General features: G+C 44.0%; 1 protein-coding gene across 2 annotated transcripts in view; it reads right to left on the bottom strand.

The window, feature by feature from the left end:
- The window catches only part of SCD5 (stearoyl-CoA desaturase 5), a 154219-nt gene that overhangs the window by 61176 nt on the left and 76888 nt on the right, over window positions 1-16155 (bottom strand). Inside the window, exon 1 of one of the 2 annotated variants that reach the window (XM_042984285.1) lies at window positions 1651-1711. The exons of the other annotated variant lie outside the window; for it this stretch is intronic. Within the exon in view, the coding sequence (XP_042840219.1) occupies window positions 1651-1696 (46 nt within the window). The 5' untranslated portion in view covers window positions 1697-1711. Of the gene's footprint in view, window positions 1-1650; window positions 1712-16155 lie in introns of those variants that run through there. 2 annotated transcript variants of the gene reach the window in all.

Below are 16155 nucleotides of genomic sequence, written 5' to 3'. Positions count from 1 at the left end.
GTGAAAACTTTCCTCAGGAAACTTTGACCTTTGAACATTAATTTTTCTCTATCAAACAAATCTTTTATTTGCTAATGTTTCTTGCCAGTCTTGATGCAAAGTCTTAATCACGTTAGTGTGTATTTGTAACTCAGTCTTACATGCTCATTCTCTGTAGAGCTAAGATTGATGTTTATGTTGCCTCTTGACTGGCACCTGTGCTAGGAAGTGTGTTATATGAAGACCATATTTCTAAATGGCAGTGCCATTATCATGGCTTCATAGGCCTTTGTTTGAAGGAAATCAGGCCAGATCTAAAAGCAGTGAAGTCTGGCTCAGGACCAGTGAGAATGAGAATAAAAATGACAGTAGGGACAACTGAGATTTGCCTTCTAGAGATCCCCACGTACACCATCCTTATGACCCGGGATGGCAAAGATGGCCAGGTGGGGAATTTTTTTAAAGCCAGCCTACAGTGGAGCTTATTATCTGCCACACACTTAAATATATTATCTTTAATCCTCATGACATGTTGTAGTGTCTCATTTTACAGTTGAGGAACCAGATCTCTGAGAGTTAAATCCTGCCTATATACCCAAGTCAGCCTTGTTCCAAAGCCTCTGCCAAGAGACCCCATGCTGCCTGACCAGTGGTGGGGGTGGATTACTTTTTATACCAAGACCTGGGAGAGTTTATAAAAGCCTGTGTAGGGGCGTCTGGGTGGCTTAGTCACGCGACCAACTCTTGATATCTGCTCGGGTCATGATCTCTTGGTTTGTGAGATCAAGCCCTGCTTCGGGCTCTGTGCTGACAGTGCAGAGCCTGCTTGAGATTCTCTCTCTCTCTGCCCGTCCCTCCCTCCCTCCCTCTCTCTCTCTCAAAATAAATAAACTTTAAAAAAACTGTTAAAATAAAGTGTGGTATAAAGGGGACACAGGGACCCCCTCCCAATAAATTATTATTCCTGAGATTATTACAACTACTTTAGTGCTTTTAAAGCAATATGCCCACACAATGCTAAATGTCTTACTTGGATTATCTTATTAAAAACACATCAAACAATCCTATAGGGCTTATATTATTATTAATCCCATTTTACAGATGAGAAAACCAAGGCTTAAAGAAGTTAACTAATTTCCCAGTGTCACAAAGCTAGGAGGTGTCTTTGCTAAGAGTCAATTTCTAGTCTGTCTGAACCAAGAACCAAGTTCCTGACCCCACACTCCCCTATCCCTCTGGGAGACATCAAGTAAGTTTCATCTTTACTTCTTTACACCCCACTGCCATCCTTAATACTGGATTCTAGTCTAAATTTAAAAGTGAGCTTCTTCCTTACTTGAGGGGAGAACTCTAAACCTAGCTATAAAGTAGGCAGGATCAGGCATATTATCCCACACAATTGCTTCTAGCACTTAGCACATACAAGGCCCTCCATAAAGATGTGGCAAAGAACAAGTGATTGGCTGTCAGAACATCCCTGATCAACTGTGAATGGTACCAGGACAAGACGAGTTTTTAGGGAGACTATTATAGCACTTGTCTAGAAGAATTACTAGGGTAACTTCAGTGTCAATATATGTATTCAAAAGTAGAACCATATTACATCTCCCAAAGGTCAAGTCTGATCTTGACCTCAATCCATATTTATATGGGTCTGAAAACAAGACTTACCCTTGGCACTAAGATTAATGAGTCTCTGAATGCATGTGCTTTTCATAAACTTGACAAATCATTCCTTACTTGAAAGGTTAAAAACAAAAAATGACAATCTGCCCATAAATCACAAAAAATAACAGTATATAAAAAGTTGTGGCCTCTTTTGTTATTATAATTTAATCTTGGTCATGAGTCTATGAAACGGACAGCTATTTTCCATGTCATCCCTGGCCTTCATGTCTCTACCAATAATTTTTTCCCAACTGTCAAGTAGTTAGGGAGTAAGAAATCTATAACGGAAAAATTCAATGTGACTCTATTTTGCCAGTGGACTAAGACACTGGACAATGAAAAACATTGGCCAAAAAAAGAATCCATTCAACGCATGGTTCCTAGACAAGGCCTTATCACAGACAATGCTTCCCAGTATGGGATCTCCACTATTTCAGGGATCACTTACATGGTTGATCTGAGCTGGGCAGTAGTGGCTATTGGTTTTTCATGGTCCTTCTTCTGGCAACAAGAATGTGGCCATGTAACCCAGGCCTGGCCTAGCATATGACTCCATCTTCCTGGCCCTGGAATAAACAGTTGACCCAAACTTTCTCTCTCTTCTGGCTCAAAGACTAAAGGTCACATATCAAGGCATGATTACAATAGTAGAGAATGAGGCCAAGTAAGTGAGACAAGAAGATTATGGAGATGCCAATAAGAGCTGAGAGGAGAGCTGCCTGCCCTGGGCCACTGGTTGCAGCCCCCAGAGCTCTACAGTTCTCTTGATGCTGTGAGCCTCCCTGGTATTTCTCATAGTTATGTGAGGCGACAAATTCCCTTTTCTTGTTGCTAGTTTGCTCTGGATTTCTTTTTTTTTTTTTTATGTTTATTTATTATTTTGAGAGAGAGAGAGACAGACAGACAGACAGAGCATGAGCAGGGGAGGGGCAGAGAGAGAGGGAGACACAGGATCTGAAGCAGGCTCCAGGCTCCGATCTGTCACCACAGAGTCTGACACAGGGCTTGAACCCATGGACCCCAAGATCATGACCTGAGCAGAAGTCAGACGCTTAACTGACTGAGCCACCCAAGTGTCCCTGGATTTCTGATACTAAAATTCTGCAGAACCTCTGGGGAAGAAAGCAACCTCTGGCCATAGCCCAAATGAAGACAAACTACAAAAACCCTTACCTGAATAGGAGACTGTTATATTGACAGGGCTCAGTTTTCCTATTTTGATAGGGCTAATTTAAGAGGTTTTTAACCTCTTTTCTATGATCTTTGTGGAGATTGATATCCAAACTAGTTTTCAGATGGATGCTGCCTAGTTGGCTCTGAGAGAGTCAACTACTCAGAAACAGAATTGATAACTTTGGGAGGAAAAGGAGTAACAAGCAGGGTCAATAATTTTATCAAGTAGCTCACACCTCACAGAGAAAGGAACTAGATCAACAGAATTCAGAATCACAGTATTACAGAATAGTAAGTAGCAAACACCTATATTGGTCTGGATGCAAAGAAAAGTCACCAATTCAGGCTATCTCAAGTAAAAAAAGAATGTAGAGATGCCTGGGTGGCTCAGTCCATTAAGCATCCCACTTCAGCTCAGGTGTGATCTCACCTTTCGTGAGTTTGAGCCCTGTGTCAGGCTCTGTGCTGACAGCTCAGAGCCTGGAGCCCACCTCAGATTCTGTGTCTTCCTATCTCTCTGACCCTCCCCCATTAGCACCCTGTGTCTCTTTTTCTCTTAAAAGATAAACATTAAAAATAATTTTAAAAATGTATTAAAAAGATATTAAATAGCCTACAGATCTCATACTTGGCGGGGGGGGGGGGGGTTGCAGGACATTTGCAGGACAGTTTTGGTACAGAGCCTCCAAAATGGCCCCAATGCTCCCTGCCTCCTGATATTCATGCCTTCTGTAATTTCTTCCCCTTTAGTAACTTGCTCCTAACCAATAGAATGTAGAAACATTGAGGGAACATCAGTTCCATGATGAGGTCACAAAAGATTGTGACTTCTGTTTTGCTAGCAGATTCTCTCTTATGTTGGCTTTGCTAGAGTAAGTCACCACATTGGGATGACCCATGTGGCAAGGAAGTGAGGGTGGCCTCCAGCCAACAGCTAGTGAGGAAATGAGACTTTAGTCCAATAATCCTCAAGGAACTGAGTCCTCTCAACAACAGTGTTAGTGAACCTGGAAGCAGATCTTTCCCCAGTCAAGCCTTCAGATAAGACAGCAGCCTGGGTCAACACACTGCTGCCTTGTGAGAGATCCTGGAGCAGAGGGCCCAACACCAGTGGTACCTGGATTCCTGCTTCACAAAAACTGTGAGAAAATAAATGTATGTTGCTTTAGGTTGATAAATTTTGGGGTGATTTGTTCTGTGGCAATAGTAATGCAAGACTTAAGTAGAAACCTTACCTCAAGGGAAGGAAGGTATACTTTAAATCCTGGTTTAAGAACAGTTTGCTGTTGGGGTGTCTGTGGCTCAGTAGGTTAAGTGCCCGATTCTTGATTTCAGCTAAGGTCAGGATTTCATGGTTTTTGAGTTCAAGCCCTGCATCAGGCTCTGCACTGGCAGTGTGGAGCCTGCTTGGGATTCACTATCTCTCCTTCTCTCTCTCTCTGCCCCTCTCCGCTCACATGCTCTCTCTCTCAAAATAAATAAATAAACTTTAAAAAAAATAATAGTTTGCTGTCTATAGGGACAGAAAGTAGATTCATGTTGTGAAGAGCTGGGAGGGCAGGGAGGGAGGAGGGGAGTGACTGTTAATGGGTATGGGGGGGATTGGTGTGAAGAGTGATAAAAACGTTCTAAAATTGATTTTGGTAATGGTTGCACAATTCTGTGAATATACTAAAAGCCAATAGGTGAGTTGTATGCCATGAGTAATAACCTAATAAAGCAGTCATTAAAAAAAACTATTACTGAATTCCTAATAGACTTTGTTATTATGTATATTTTCTAAACGCAGAATAAAATAGACATGCCACACAACAAAATAGAACAAAACAAACAAAAATCAACCATTTGCCTAGGATGCCACTACAGGCATCATCACCCCTGGACACTGGGCACCACTGGACACTCATGTCATACTGTGGTCTCTTAAATCTTCCACAACTGCCAAGAAGAGTCCCTATTTGACCCTTGGCCTATGCCTGAATATATCAAGACCCAAGATTCCAAGGCAGAAGCACCTATTTGTCCACGCTCGGATCACAAGGCCAGCCCCAGCTGCCAGCAACAAAAGAGAGAGTACCCGCAGCCCCTTTGGTTTCCAGGGTGGAAGGCAGAGCCTCCCATCTATCCTGAGTACTCTATTGGAGCAATGTTTAGAGAATTATTGTAGTGACCCCCTCTGGACCACACAACCAGAGAACTGTCCTGGAGAGATGTTAAGAACCAAAAATTAAAACTCCCTTAATTCCGGACCTGACCAGAGGGAGAGGTGGACAGCTCCCCTTGAGACCCACCTGTGAGCACTAGACAGAGGAGGCAGTTAGCGAAACTCTTTAACTGTGCATGATCTATGTCCCTCTAGCACTGGAGTGAAAGCTATTAAATAATAGTAGCAACTACTATTGACCAAGAACTTTCCAGGTGCCAGTCCGTGTTTCTAAATTTATCCCTAGTTAGTCTTTGAATACTCACCTCAAGGGGGTGGGTAATATGATCTCTATCTTACAGATGAAGGCAACAAGACAGAAAGTAATGCAGCCAGGACGCAATCTAAGGCAGGAAGAGCCCCACATTCCACACCCCTGCTGGCTGCTTGACTTCTCAGGGTTGGCTTAATTCTAATGGGAGGAGCCTAAATGCATCAAGACTTCTTAGCTCAGAAAATAGGCTGAAAGTCAAGACCCTCGCTTTGTGTTTTGCCTTTACCAACTAGCAAGTTCACTTCTAAAATCACCCTCACCATAATTCTGCATCCAGTTCAGCCTCAGCTTGCCTTGGCAACTCCAGGCAACTCAAGACTTCATGAGACAGTTTATTGAGCTCCTATTATAGACCATGCACTGAGCTTAGAACTGGGTCTACAAGGTGACCACAAACACGAGCTTTTGCCTCCTGGAGTCAATAGGAGTTTGAAAAGTAAATCACTTACTGTATAATTATAAATTATGGCAAGTGCAGAGGACACAAACAGCATAATGTAAAAAGAGATTAAAAGATGGATAATTCAGGGGCGTCTGGCTGGTTCAGTTGGAAGAACATGTAACTCTTGATCTCAGGGTCATGAGTTCAAGCCCCACATTGGGTGTAGAGATCATAAATAAATAAATAAATAAATAAATAAATAAATAAATAGGAGATAATTTAGTTTGGGGGATCAGAGAGGACTTCGCAGTGGAAGCGAAAATTAAGTTAACCCTTGAAGGATGAGGAGAAGGCAAGATTCAGGCAGAGGGACCCACAAATGCACAGACCTGGGCTGGGGAAAGGGATCTGACAAGAAACCTGTATCTGACCACCTCACACGCACTCAGATGGCTGCTAGAACCAAACAAAAACAGAAAATAACAAGTGTTGGCGAGAATGTAGAGAAATTGGAACCCTTGTGAATTGCTGGAGGGAATGAAAAATGATTCAGCCACCAGGGAAAAGTTTGGTGGTTCCTCATAAAGTTCAACATAAAGTTACCAAGTGGTCCAGCAATTCCACTTCTGGGTATATATCCCCAAAGAGTTGAAAACAGGTACTTTTTCACCAAAGGGTGAGAACAACCCCGAAAGTCCATGAACACATGAATGGATAAACAAAATGTGACGTATACACAATGGAATGTTATTTGACCGTCAAGTGGAATGGAATTCTGACCCATGCCACAGAACATGGATGAGCTTTGAAAACATAATGCTAAGTGAAATCAACTAGACACAAAAAGAAATTTATAAAGCCACTTACATGAGGTACCTAGAAGAGGCAAATTCATGAAGACAGAAAGTAGAATAAAAGTTACCAGGGGATGGAGGAAGCTGGGGGGGGGGGGGGGAGGGGTGCGGGGAATGAGGAGTTGTTCAATGGGTACAGAGTTTCAGTTTGGGATGATGAAAAAGTTCTGGAGATGGATAGTGGTGGTGTTTGCACGACATTGCGAATGCAGTTAATTGCACCCTTAAAATGGTTAAAATAATAAATTTTGTTATGTATATTTTACCACAATTTTTAAAAGCATGTGTTTGAAGTCCAGGGTGAGAGGGGAAGGGGAGGTCAAAAAAGGTTAAAGAAATTTAAATGTAGGGCCAAATAGGTCTTATTTGCTGCACTGAGGTGACTGGACGCTGGGCTCAGGCCAAGGGAAGCTATTAAAGGGCGTTCAGCATGAAGTACTTAGAAAATGCATGGAGAGTAGAGGAGGGTAAACCAGTCACCACACCAGATCAGTCCCTGTAATACTTCTTAAAACAATCTTCTCGGTTTTTTTTAAATGTTTATTTATTTTTGAAAGACTGTGAGTGGAGGAAGGGCAGAGAGAGAGGGAGACACAGAATCCGAAACAGGGTCCAGGTTCTGGGCTGTCAGCACAGCACCCAACACGGGGCTTGAACTCAAGAACAGCAAGACCATGACCTGAGCTGAGCTGAAGTCAGACACTCAACTGACTGAGCTACCCAGGTGTCCTTTAAAACAATCTTCCTTTGTTCACTTTGAAATACTCTGCATACATAAGATCATTACAACTCTTATTACAACAGTGATCGAATGAAAAGATCAGTATTTGGGAACAGAGTGCAGAAGGAAGTTTGGTTCCCTTAATTTCCTAAACCAACGCACAATATAAAAATTCCTCTTTAGGGGCAGCTGGGTGGCTCAGTCAGTTAAGCATTTGACTTTGGCTCAGGTCATGATCTCACAGTTCGTGAGTTCATCCTGCTCTCTGCTGTCAGTGAGGAACCCACTTCAGATCCTCTGTCTCCCTCTCTCTCTGCCCCTCCCTGCTCACACATGTTCTCTCTCTCTCTCTCTCTCTCTCTCTCAAAAATAAACATTTTTAAAAAATAAAAATAATAAAAATAAAAATTCCTCTTTAAAAACAAATGCACAGGGGCGCCTGGGTGGCTCAGTCGGTTAAGGTCTGACTTCAGCTCAGGTCATGATCTTACGGTTCGTGAGTTCAAGCCCCGCATCGGGCTCCGTGCTGACAGCTCAGAGCCTGGAGCCTGTTTCAGATTCTGTGTCTCCCTCTCTCTCTCTGCCCCTCCCCTGTTCACGCTCTGTCTCTGTCTCAAAAATAAATAAATATTAAAAAAAATTTAAAAACAAATGCATACCCCTGTCAAACAGAGTGTCAGAAGGAGGCTGGAGAAGGGAGCCTGCTCACACTGAATGCCTGCCATGGACCATCACTTTGCCAATATACCTAATTTTATTGCTTTACTTCCATGAGGTAGACATCATATCCCCCATTTTACAGAGTTGCAAAACTGAGGCCCAGAGCGTTAAGTAAATGCCTGGGGATCTCAGGACAGAGCTAGGGCCCCAACACTATATCAGTCCAGCCCCAAGCCCTTGATGCAGTGGTTCTCAGCCCTGGCTGTGCATTGCAGTGTCTTGGGCTTTTACATGCTGCAGTCCACAGAGCAGAGTGAATTCGAGATGAAGGCCAGGAGAGCCAGGATCTCTCTCCAGAGGTGATTCTGATGCACAACCAGAGCTGAGAAACCACTGCCCTATGAGGTACACCCTAGAAGACCATCTGGTCCCATCCTCTCAATTTACAAATGGAGCAGCTGAGATCCAGTGAGGGCTAGGTGCTCTCTCTAACCCACCCAGATGCTGACCCTATGCAGAGCCAGGGGCTCCAGAGGGGCCTCGGGGCCCCATAAATTCTAAGTGACTCTCAGGGTAGGCAAGCCCAGGCTGCCCTTTCATGTGAACTCTGGTCTTGTCAGCATTCCCCTCCCAGTGGCTCCCTTTGATGGTGTGAGCTGTCCCCACCAGGCTCCAGAGAGTCGGGACTCTGATATCTAGGCACCCGGCTGGGGGACGGCGTGTGCAGCAGGGCTCCTGCTGCAGAAAGCTGCAGGAAGATGTGATTAGCACCAACGAATTGTCTTCCACCAAGGGGAGGGGAGAGATTGCAATCAGAGCAAACAAGCAGGGTGAAGCCTTCTGGGGGAGGGGCGGAAGCTGCCACGGAGAAGATACTGTGCTTGGATACCTGCCTTGCCAGCCTGCTCAAGTGCTTTGAAAGTCAGTTTGGGGCTCTGGCCAGTAAATGGCTGTTTCTCCTCTCCAGTCCTTCCTAGATTCAGAAGATAGTTAAGAGGCCAGCAGACCCATAGATGCAGAGACACAGATAAGGAATACATATAAAAGATACATATACATATATGTACGCATATATGTATACGATTGGCAATTATGGTAGCATTATGGTTAAAATGAACCTGGGAGGGGGCCTGGGTGGCTCAGTCAGTTAAGCGTCCAACTTCAGCTCAGGTCATCATCTCATGCTTCAGAGGTTCGAGCCCCACATCAGGCTCTCTGCTGTCCATACAGAGCTCGCTTCAGATCCTCTGTCCCCCATCTCTCTGAACCTCCCCCCCCCTCAAAAATAAATAAACATTTTAAAAAATAATAAAATGAACCTGGGACTGAATCCCTTGCATATCACTTATCAGTGTGACAATCTCTAAACCTTGGTTCCTCCATCCATAAGGTGGGTAAAATAGTACCTGCTTCACAACAAACGTGTTATAAAGATGAAAAGAGGTGAGCACGCAAAATGCACGCCATGCCTGGTGAGCAGTGAGCACTGGCACATATTATTGCCCCTCTTAGGAACGCCACTCCACTGCCTCTGTAAAATATTCCCTTTCCTGATAACCCCCTTCGAAGACACCTACACTCCTTATCACTCTAAGCCTGTGCTTTCTCAAGGGGGTGGGTGATTTTGTCTCCTCACCCCCCAAGGGACATTGAGCAAAGTCTTTAGGCATTATTAGTTGTCACAAACCCAAACTTGAAGGGCACTCCTGGCATCCAGTGCGTAGAGGCCAGGGATGCTGCCTAAGTGCCCAGACTCTCCCTCCAACAAAGAATTATCATTACCAAAATGCCAGCAGTGCGAAGGTAGAGAATCCTGCTCTACTCTTAGCAGAGTTCCTGAAAGACTTCTTGTTCATTCTCCCAGTGTGACTGCACCTGCCCTTGCTTCTTTACACCTCTTTGGTTTCATTGGGAGCTGTAGGAGTAATTTATCTCTGAAATTATTTAACAAATAGGCTGACAACAAAGGACTGGGATGAAAGATCGATAGTATTTTAGGTCACCGTTTCTTCAACTTTAATGTGCTACACACATCACCAGGCGATCATGTTTACATGCAGATGCTGGGCCCCGTCCCAGAGATTCTGATTCAGTGGGTCTGTGAAGGGTTCACGGGCGGTGTTGATGCTACTGGTCTAGGGTCCCAGAGTGTTTTGCTGACTGGCCAAGCCCTGAGAGAGAGGTCCTGATATGGGGCTGCCAGGGACAGAACAAGGCCCTCCATGGCCACTCATCTCACCAAATGGTATTAACAAAGAATTTCAACTAGACCCGACATCTTCCCTTTAAAGGTTTGGGTTTACAGGTTTCAAGATCCTGAGGCAAATTTCTCCTAGGTGCTATTTCAACAGCTCTCTCGAAAGCAGAACATTTTCACAGGGTCTTACAGGCTGAAAAGCAAAAGGTTTCTGTTTACTGTTAAAACCTTCTACTTCTGTTAGATTTACAATATCCACCAGCCCCTCTTTGCAATTCCCATCTCCCTCCACTAAACCTCCTTCTCTTGTGCTCCACATGGACCACAAGAAGATATGTTCTCTCCTCCCATGGCATGAATGTTTAAGCAACTGCCGGCATCTTCTAGGAAGATTTAACAGAAAGCGAATGGAACAAGAGAGAGAAGATATATTTCATGCATCTTACATGTACTGCCTATTTTCCTCAAGTATCCTTCCTGCCTTCAATTAGGCCCACTTAACATGCTCTAAAGTTCTGAGTAAATGTTACTTTTCTTCATTGGTTTATGGCTTATATGACAGAATGACAGTCATAGCAGATCACTAAGAAACACAAAATTGTTGGGTAACTCATTATGACTCTGCTACTGTACCACACTATTTGTAATTTAAAACAAAAACAAAAACAGGGAACCTGCGTGGCTCAATCGGTTAAGCGTCCGACCCTTGGTTTTGTCTCAGGTCATGATCTCATGGTTCATGAGTTCAAGCCCTGCATTGGGTTCCGTGCTGACAGCTCGGAGCCTACTTGGGATTCTCTCTCTATGTGTGTGTCTCTCTCTCTCTGCTCCTCCCCTGATCGCTCGCTCTCTCTCAAAAAAAAAGGCAAGAATTTAAGTCTTTTCTAGTACCTCATTCCAAACATACAAGACTCACTTCAGGCACTCAGGCCAGGCCAGGTATCCATGTTGGATGCTCTCTTGCTTTCTGTGTTTTTCAATACAGCAGCCATCACATTGTAATAAACAAGGAATTATTGATCTAATGCCATCTTCCCTTCTAAAACATAATCTCCGGGAGGGCAGGGAACATGTGTTCTTGTGCCTGTGCAACTAACTTAGCCAGAGAAAGATACACAACCATGCTGATTGATCTCACTTTAAAACTCATGACCACTAGCTTCACTTGGATGTAATATTACTCAGCGATCATTACATGTCCCTGGTCCATATGTGCTCTCTCTTGCCTGGACATCAGTTTCATACCTGCTCCAATCCCCTCATCCCCAACACATCCCTTCCCCCCAGCCCCTGATCTGATAGCTTTGCTTCTGATTTCATTGAAAATACCAGAATCTCTTCAGTCCACCCTCCAGCATCTCAGCCTGTGACCCCCAGATTTCTCTATTACTACAGAGGCCAATCCACACTCCCTTTAAGGCTGGTTGGCCTTCCTTGTGCATCTTATCCACTCCATCCTACTCTGTTGCTCTGCAACTCTCCTCTCCTCTCTGTGTCATCAAGAAATACCCTCCCTCTATATCATTCCCACCAGCCTACAACCACACTGCTATTTCTCTCATGTACAAAACACCAAAACACTTCTCTTGACTCCAATTCCCCACCTAGATCCTTTCCATTTCCCTGCTCCCTTCCCAGAAAAGCTTACTGGATAGATTGGTCTCTTTATAGGAGATTATAGTTCTTCACTGCCCATTCTCTCTTACGCCCACTAAGTTTTTGTCCTTCTTCCCCATCCCCACCCCCAGCCAAAACTGTTCTTACCCAGGTCCAGACAAGACAGAATTGGTCTCTTCACTTGTGGGAAGTTTCTAGATGGGTACTAAACACACCATCACGGGGTGAGGGGAACAATGAAGGAGAGGCACCCGTACCATGGCAGCTCCTGAGGGGTAGGAGGAATGGCACCAGGAAAGGCTGGAGGTGTGAAGGCCCAGTGTATTCAAGCAGAGGGATTTGGTTTGGCTCCTGGTGGGGAGGAGAGTTGGGGGAGTACAATGAAATAAGAAAATCAGACAGGGGGGCACCTGGGTGGCTCAGTCAGTAGAGCATCAGACTTGGGCTCAGGTCAGACCCTCTCTCTGACAGCACAGAGCCTGCCTCCAATCCTCCATCCCCCTCTGCCCCTCCCAGCTCGCACTCGTGCTCTCTCTCTGAAAAGGAAAAGAAGAGAAGAGAAGAGAAGAGAAGAGAAAAGAAGAGAAAAGAAGAGAAAAGAAGAGGAAAAGAGAAGAGGAGAGGAGAGAAGAGAAGAGAAGAGAAGAGAAGAGAAGAGAAGAGAAGAGAAAAGAAGAGAAAAGAAGAGGAAAAGAGAAGAGGAGAGGAGAGGAGAGGAGAGGAGAGGAGAGGAGAGGAGAAAGAAGAAGAGAAGAGAAGAGAAGAGAAGAGAAGAGAAGAGAAGAGAAGAGAAGAGAAGAGAAGAGAAGAAGAGAAGAGAAGAGAAGAGAAGAGAAAGAAGAGAAGAGAAAAGAAAAGGAGCCCCTAGGTGGCTCAGTCAGTTGAGCGTCTGACTTTGGCTCAGGTCATGATCTCACTGTTCGTGAGTTAGAGCTCCACCTGAGCCTGCTTCAGATTCTGTCTCCCTCTCTCTGCCCCACTCCTGCTTGTGCTCTCTCTGTCTTTCAAAAACAAATAAACATTTAAAAAATTTAAAAAAAGAAAAGGAAAGAAATGAAGTGAGAAGAAAAGAAAAGAAAAGAAAAGAAAAGAAAAGAAAAGAAAAGAAAAGAAAAGAAAAGAAAATCAGACAGGGGCCCGACCAGAAAGGGACTTATGTATGATGCTGAGACGTAGAATATATCTGATCATGAGAACAGTAGGGTGCCCAGTAAGGATTTCATGTGATCAAATTTAGAAAGACAGACAAGAAATCATCGTGGAAGATGGTCTAGTGGGTGAGAGTAGAGAAAATGTGCAGGATTTCCTCCATGTGCCAAGGCAGACACACCCTCCCCTCTCACACTGTCCTGTGCCCTGGGGGACTAGCCTCTATATGAGGCACAGTGGGCTTCTGGGCTGGGCTAGCTGCCTCAGATTACCTGAAGAGCTCTAAACTCTATACATGTATCCTAGGGCCTCACACTGACAAGGCAACTCGGGGGGCTCCCCCTGGGTGATCCTGTTACATAGCCTGTTATGGGGGAGATGGACAAGGACAGCGCCTCTCAAATCAATGTGCCCACAAATCACTTGCAGATCTTGTTAAACTGCAGATACAACTCTAGTAGGTCTGGGTGGGGCCAGAGATTCCACACGTGCAACCAACTCCCAGGTGACACCACTGCTGCTGCCTGGAGGACCACACTTTGAGTTGCAAGGCAGGGGGGATCCCTGCGGAGACTCATTTACAACCAAGGAAACCTAGCTTCTCTCTTGGTTTAGTGATGTGGGCAAAAGGTTTTCTAGTGACAGAGCCCAGATGGAAGCATGCCCTACACACGTTCTTCCTCCCTTCCTTCCTTCTTTTCCTGCTTTCTGTCTTTTTCAGGTACGGAGTGGAGAAAAGTATACTTAAGTGTACTAAAGGATGAGACAAGGATTGCTTTCAAAGCATCACAAAAACAGTTCTATAATATAAAAACACAAGAAGTGAGCTGCTAAAAGAACCAAGACTGAAGGGGTGCCTGGGTGGCTCAGTCAGTTAAGTGTCTGACCCTTGATTTCTGCTTAGGTCATGACCTCACGGTTTGTGAGTTCAAGCCCCACATTAGGCTCTGTGCTAATAGTGCAGAGCCTGCTTGGGATTCTCTCTCTCCCTCTCTCTCTTTGCCCCTCCCCTGCTCATGCTTTCTAAATAAATAAATAAATAAATAAATAAATAAATAAATAAATCTTAAAAAAAAAAAAACAAAAAACCAAGACTGAAGATCATTTGTGCCTTTGGGCCCTACCTTCACACCTCAGTGTGGGAAGAAGTCTCATTAAAGCAAAAATATCCCTTGATAGGAGTAAGCATTTCTTAAACAGAATGTTAATGGCTCTTAATAATCATAGAATGGTGCTGACAGCCTTTTTCCTGAAGGGAAGTCTGTAAAACAAGTTGACCAAACTGAAAGATTGGGGAAAGGGAGGGGATGAGTTATTTTCCTCTATTCTTAAAAAAATGTCAGACTATGGGGTGCCTGGGTGGCTGAGTTGGTTGAGCTTCTGACTTTGGCTCAGGTCATGATCTCACAGTTCCTGAGTTTGAGCCCCGCATCAGGCTCTGTGCTGACAGCTCAGAGCCTGGAGCCTGCTTCAGATTCTGAGTCTCCCTCTCTCTCTGCCTCTCCCCCACTCGCACTCTGTCTCTCCCTCTCAAAAAATAAATATTAAATTTTTTTTTTTAAAAAAGAGAGAAAATGTCAGACTTATACCGTTCTGCTTCCAGTTCACTTTTGAAAATGTCTGGCGTCCAGTAGGAGTGGCCACACAAGTGTTAGAACAGCTTTATCTGGAGTGGTCAATTGCTTAATATTTTAGTAAAAATGCAAAAAAAAACCCCACAAAACAAGCAAAAATCAAAGTTATTTTATTATTTTATTATCTATAAGTATTCAGTATGACACTAAAGCAAATCCTTGAGAGACAGCTGTTCAAAAACACAAAGTAATTTAGACTTGGCTTTCTCTACCCTTCCAAGTGGCTTCCTGCTTCCTTTATGTCTTCTTACTCTCTTCCTCAAAGCTCTTCCTCTCCCTCAACTGATGCAAAGCTTTTTTGGGTGCAGGGGTGGTGGGAATCATTTATTAGGCATGAGACTCAGAGCTCACTGGAACAACTCATGGAGGAGTTACGGGCTCCTTTCACAAAGTGAGGGGACACACAGGTAACTGAATTGCCTACCTGCCATTTCCTAGCTGGGGGGCGGGGGGGACAGGGGCAGGATGTTATCTTACACTTTCTTTGTCTCAGCTCTCTTATCTGTGAAGCAAACAAACCAACAAAATAAAAGACTATCTCAAACAGTTTAAGACAAATGAAAATGTATATAAAGCATTTAGTAAATAGTAATATCTCAATAACCATTACTGAAAACACCATTATTCTTTTTTTTTTTTTTTAGTTTATTTGTGTTGAGAGAGAGAGAAAGAGAGAGCACAAGCAGGGGAGGGGCAGAGAGAGAGGGAGAGAGAGAATCCAAAGCAGGTTCTGTGCTGTCAGTACAGACCCCAACGTGGGGCTGGAACCCACAAGCCATGAGATCATGACCTGAACTGAAATCAAGAGTTGGATCTTAACCAACTGAGCCACCCAAGCTCCCCCAAACACCATTATTCTTATCACTAGGCTACCCTTGCAAGGCTGAGGCTGGGTGACCAGGAAGCAGGGACTTCAGGGGAAAAAAATGCCTCAGGTCCCAGCAGAGACTCTTTTTCCTACCCTGATCCTCAGCCCTCCCAGGTTCTCTGAGGTGAATTTAGAAAAGCAAACTCATTCAGGGTTTGTGATTCAGGATAACTCCCATCATCCATCTCTCTTTCTCTCAAACAATTAAAATCAAACACAATTACTGAAATTAGAATTACAGATAATTGCGCACAAAGAGAATAATTTACTGCACTATGGATACACTGAATTTCCTTTTCCATTAATTATTTGGTTTTGATTTTCTCTTGGGCCGTAAGTGTGTTTATGGGGGGGGGAGGGAGGTGTGCATACATACATTTTGCTATAGCTATGTACATGCTCATTAATGTCTCTGACCATAAATGAGCAAGGACAATGTCAAAAACGTTGGTCCTTCTGAAGGAAGACTAAGATTAAAATCATGACCCAAACTAATCAATTTGGGGGAAGTGGCAAAAAAAAAAAAAAAAAAAAAAAAAAAAAAAAGGATAATTTCTGCCCTCATCGTCTGAAATATCTGGGTAACTATGGATCATCATCCTTCTCTCTCTCTTTTTCCTAACAAGCAATTTCTCTAAGGAAATCAAGACAGCTAGTGGTTGGAGCCTAGGACCCGGAAGTTTAGGCAGGAGTTAGGCACTTTCTCAGCAATGAAGCATAAAGACTGGGAGACCCATACCCTCAGAGGGCCGAGCCCTGGAGGAGCATCTTGGGGG

This window comes from Panthera tigris, chromosome B1, assembly GCF_018350195.1.
Source record: "Panthera tigris isolate Pti1 chromosome B1, P.tigris_Pti1_mat1.1, whole genome shotgun sequence".
Lineage (NCBI taxonomy): Eukaryota > Metazoa > Chordata > Mammalia > Carnivora > Felidae > Panthera > Panthera tigris.
This window is presented reverse-complemented; position numbering and strand designations above follow the sequence as displayed.